Source organism: Diadema antillarum, unplaced genomic scaffold (assembly GCF_040938485.1).
Source record: "Diadema antillarum isolate AM-2024a unplaced genomic scaffold, OU_Dant_1.0 seq00001431_RagTag, whole genome shotgun sequence".
Taxonomy (NCBI): domain Eukaryota; kingdom Metazoa; phylum Echinodermata; class Echinoidea; order Diadematoida; family Diadematidae; genus Diadema; species Diadema antillarum.
The window spans coordinates 14,844-19,321 of NW_027272182.1; the positions used below are offsets into that span (position 1 = coordinate 14,844).

At 40.1% G+C, this 4,478-nt stretch overlaps 1 protein-coding gene across 1 annotated transcript; it reads left to right on the forward strand.

Moving 5' to 3' along the window:
• The first annotated feature begins 208 nt into the window (after positions 1–208).
• Positions 209–3,505, forward strand: LOC139709387 (somatostatin receptor type 5-like). Its single transcript, XM_071621349.1, has 3 exons — positions 209–562; positions 1,548–1,680; positions 2,865–3,505. Exons 1-3 carry the CDS (start codon positions 209–211, stop codon positions 3,503–3,505), a joined length of 1,128 nt encoding a protein of 375 aa, XP_071477450.1.
• Positions 3,506–4,478: the final 973 nt, after the last annotated feature.

The following is a 4,478-nucleotide window of genomic DNA, read 5'->3' on the forward strand; positions in this document are numbered from 1 at the left end:
CCGTGCATACGACTTGAATAAATACGTGCGTTTTCGCTCGCGCTGCGGACTGACTGAAATCTATACATGGAGTTGTCGATTTATGTACTACATGATGTGAAATTATGAAAATCGTCTGGAATGTCCCTTTAAACGAGCAAGAAAACAAGAGTTTTATTATTTTCCTTTATCCACACTTCTGCCGTTGATAATGTTAAGGTCAGTAACCATGGAAACGCTCTCATCACTGAACCAGTCGCTGGCAACCGAAGGCATCATGAACTGCTCCTACGCCTTCCTAGGCCAGTGTAGTCTAACCATCTCCATCTCTCGAGTCCTCTTCCCTCTCACGCTCGTGGTCATCGTCCTCGGCATCACCGCCAACGTTCTCGTGCTCATCGCCATCCTGGCGTATCCAGAGATGCGAACTATCCCCAACGTCTACATCGCCAATCTTGCTGTTACTGACATTCTATTTCTGGTCTTCGTCGCCGGCTCGAACAACTACGAGTACTACAGGGGGGCCTTTCAGCCCGAGAGGTTCACCACGGCCTTGTCGACATACGTGTACTACATGGAACTGGTAAACTATCAAGAGTCGGCGGGAAAAACCAACACTTATTTTTTTTTTCATTTTCATTTTCATTTATTGTTTCTGCAACTTGCAAATGAACAAATCACTTGAAAAGACATACAAGTCGACTTATCATTGATTGTGGCTAACTTTGCACATGACTGAATGTACAAAAAGTGTAGTAATAATCGTGACAGAATACAAAGATATACAAAGAAAATCAAATACCACGCAGGACAGTCACCAGTAAGCAAAGCTTAATGCCTGGGCCTCATTATCATAAATGCACAGAAAAATAAATTTTTATGATAAACTATCGATGTAAATAGCTCCAACAAAACAACAAACCACTTCGCAAAACAGAACAATAATAGACCAGAGGTGATGCTAAGGAGATAAGTAATAGAAAGACTCCTCATTTACTGTACAATTAATACGATAGGTGCGTTCACCCAGTTGCCAGGTAACGGCTGGGTGAAGCAACCGAACCAGTCATTTACAAGAATAAGGCTAAAACATTCTATAGCAGGTTGGTATGCATATGGCAGAGTAACAAAGAATCAAGGACACTGACTCGTTCTGCTAATACTAATTCATCAAGATTTCTTTATCATCCACTTACATCATCAGCAATCATTGATTATACTCAAATTATACCCTCTGCAGAGTGAAGTATTGAATGAAAGAAGATATTTGATATGTGTGTGTGTGTGTGTGTGCTTCTATTTAATGTTGTGCACATTGATATCAACAAGCTATAAATTTCTTGTCTCTAAAGACCATTACTTAGTCAAAAAAGTCAATGTGCAATTACACTACAGCAGACGTTCGACGGCTTTATTTTCCTGGTGTAACGAAGCATGAATTGCAACATGTACGGATAGTCACTGATTTGAAACTATAAACTGATGAATGTGTGCTGCCTTAGTTGCTTTCATTGCTATCACAAATTTATGTGCCTCTAAGCTCATTCGCAGCCTTAATTTCCTCACAGGTGACTGCAATGGGGACAGTGCTGATGCTTACGGCTCTGACCATCGATCGATTCCTTGCGATCGTGTACCCTCTTCGATCGCGATGTCGGACGAAAAAACGCGCCATCATCATCTGCCTCCTCGTTTGGTTATGTGAGTGTCGATTTCTATGTAGTGATAATGATGATGATAATAATAATAATAATAATAATAATAATAACACTATTATTATTATTATTATCATTAATTATAGTAATAGAATAATAATAATGATAATAATAATAATGATAATGATAATGATAATAATAATAATGATAATGATAATAATAATAATAATGAAAATAATAATAATAATAATAATAATAATAATAATAATTAATGATAATAATAGAGCGTGTGCCTGATCGAGTGCAAACGCTCCAAAAAAAGCAGCACCGCTGGGGACGGCGCGAATCCTCAGAAAAGTACTAGAAGTCTAAGGCTCCGGGACGGAACTTGACGTGATAATATATTGATCTCTAAGAGATATCTTGTGACGATAGAGACAATGATAATAAAGGTCTTATTAATCAGGATAGCCTCTTCAGTGTTGCCACTGCTCTACCAGATCAGGGCCCTGCCATTATTCTTACCCCAGCGTTCCAAGGTACCCATTTAAACATCTGGGTCGAGAGGGATATAGTGGGTAAAAACATCTTGTCCACCGAGGACGTAAGCACTGGGCGGGAATCGAACTCGGGTCCTCCGATTGGGAGTCGAGAGTCTAGTCCACTATGCCACAGCGCCCCACATGTACAAACCATGGAGGGAGAATTTACTGTCCCAGCGGTGCAAACTTCTGTTCATTAATCTTAAAACAAATGCTAGTTTGGACACATACTTTTTGTCTCTCCTATATATCTCTAAACATATGTTGATACACAATTAATAGGCCTACTGATATTTCTCGAGAATGAAAACCAAATGATGATCTGTTACGGATGACAACCATTGTAATATCAGGACCACGAAATGACAACAACATCATCGCAATAATGGTGTTGATACAAGATTAATAAGCGTGTACACGAAAAATACTAAAAAAAAAAGGTAGACCGACTGGGAAAGGTTACAATACTTTTGTGGTCTTTTTAGCCGACTTAATGATTATGGAGAGCATGACTTGAAAAACAAAAGTCCTGGATCAGGAATAGGGTCTATAGAATAAATCACAAGATCAAAGGAAAACCGTTTCATGAAATGATACTTCAATGCGAGTCTATGACTGTCAGGGCAATGTACGTGTTGCAAATGTAATCACTACAAGCGTGTCTGTATTTTTTCATTTCGATCTCCAGTATCGTTTGGTATCGGAGGGTTCTACTTCGGTGCAGAGATTGAAGGCGACATATTAGAATCATGGAAGGAACCCAACGCCAAGTATCTGGTGACAGCTGGAGCATTTATCATTTACGTCATTCCAGTCGCAGTTATCCTCGTCTGCTATGTTGCCATTCTACGTGTGGTGTGGTTGAAACGACTCAGCGATGAAAACGCCACGGCCGAGACGCGCCTAAGACGGACGCGCCAAAAGAATGCCGTCTTGCGCGCGTCTGTCTCCATCGTGCTAGTGTTCATGGTCATCGAAGGACTGTATATGGCTGTCTTTCTTTGGATAACATATGGCGGATCGCGCAACGTTCATCCCGCCACTGTAGTGATCATATTCACAGTCGCTCAGAGCCTGCTCCACTTGAATAGCCTTATCAACCCTTTTTTGTACGCGCTCTCTCACGAGCGTTTTTACCGCAACATTTGCCACGCCCTCTGTTACGTATGTGTCGTCTGTCGCCGGCAGCGGAGAAGAAGACCCAAATCGACCATAGTCACTGTAGATTCAGAGAACAACCGACCCTCTGACCGACGACCGGAGCCCGTGAAAGGCGCGTTTTTCCTGTCACACAATATCAACAGCGAAGAACACTCCACTCAGTTGTGAATTTAATCAAGTTAATGTTGTTAACACAGGATCATTGTGACTAGTCAAATCTGGAATGATTCGGATGTCGTAGGTCTACTAATAACTGGATGGTTGCTTTGCTCATGGAGAGTCCCCTTGTGTTTGTCAATAATTACATTTACCCGACTGCGAAGGACACTGCGTCTGTGTCGTGCTCTAGTGATCCATTTGATCTGAAAGATTTTAAGATTAATTTTCTTCCGAATTTAATTTCAGAAAAAAATTCTTTGGACATATGCTTGCAGGTCAATACCAGAATAATAAAGCAATTCCAGAATAATAAAGCAATTCCATCACAACCTCATCAAGTTGAGTTTGCGTATTCCGTTTCCACAATAATATAACATCACCGTTTACTGAAAACATGCTTGTTCCTTTCCAACCTAATGCTTGATTCTCATGAAACGAATGTATTTTTATGATATTCAAAGAGGTGAACGTGAAATATGAATATGCTTTGGCCAGTAAGTGACCCTGAATTACAATTTGAGTATCGTGCAATTTGTATGAAATACGTGATCATACCTCAAAAACGTGTCATGTTTGATGTGTTTGTAAGAGTATGCCTGTATACGTGTACGTGTTCCACACAGTCAAAAGCGGCGTTGATCTTTGACCTCAAAGAAATGTCATCATGATTCGAATTATCCCGATTCAATCTTGAGATGCAACAGGTTGCTTGCCTTAGCGAATCCTACCTCAAGCTATGGGATTTTGACATTATTTTATCATAATATGTAATGTGAAGGTCATCATAACATTCATTTTTCTCATAATTATGTGAAATAAATGTTGAGAGTGCCCCTCAAAATTGTCGAATTCATTGACCAAGGAAGCATTTATGAGTTTCTCTGTCAGAATATCCATTCTACAGATGAGGCGTTCCCGCCATTTAAAACTCGATGATAACAAAGTTCAATTTGGGCATTGAAGTCAATCAGTCGGTCTGTCC

What these genes read in the sequence shown, in the direction of transcription:
- LOC139709387 (XM_071621349.1), top strand. Translation starts at nt 209, where the DNA reads ATGGAAACGCTCTCATCACTGAACCAGTCGCTGGCAACCGAAGGCATC. An exon ending in ACGTGTACTACATGGAACTG is followed by an intron (nt 563 to 1,547) that starts GTAAACTATCAA and finishes ATTTCCTCACAG; the next exon opens with GTGACTGCAATGGGGACAGT. An exon ending in CTGCCTCCTCGTTTGGTTAT is followed by an intron (nt 1,681 to 2,864) that starts GTGAGTGTCGAT and finishes TTCGATCTCCAG; the next exon opens with TATCGTTTGGTATCGGAGGG.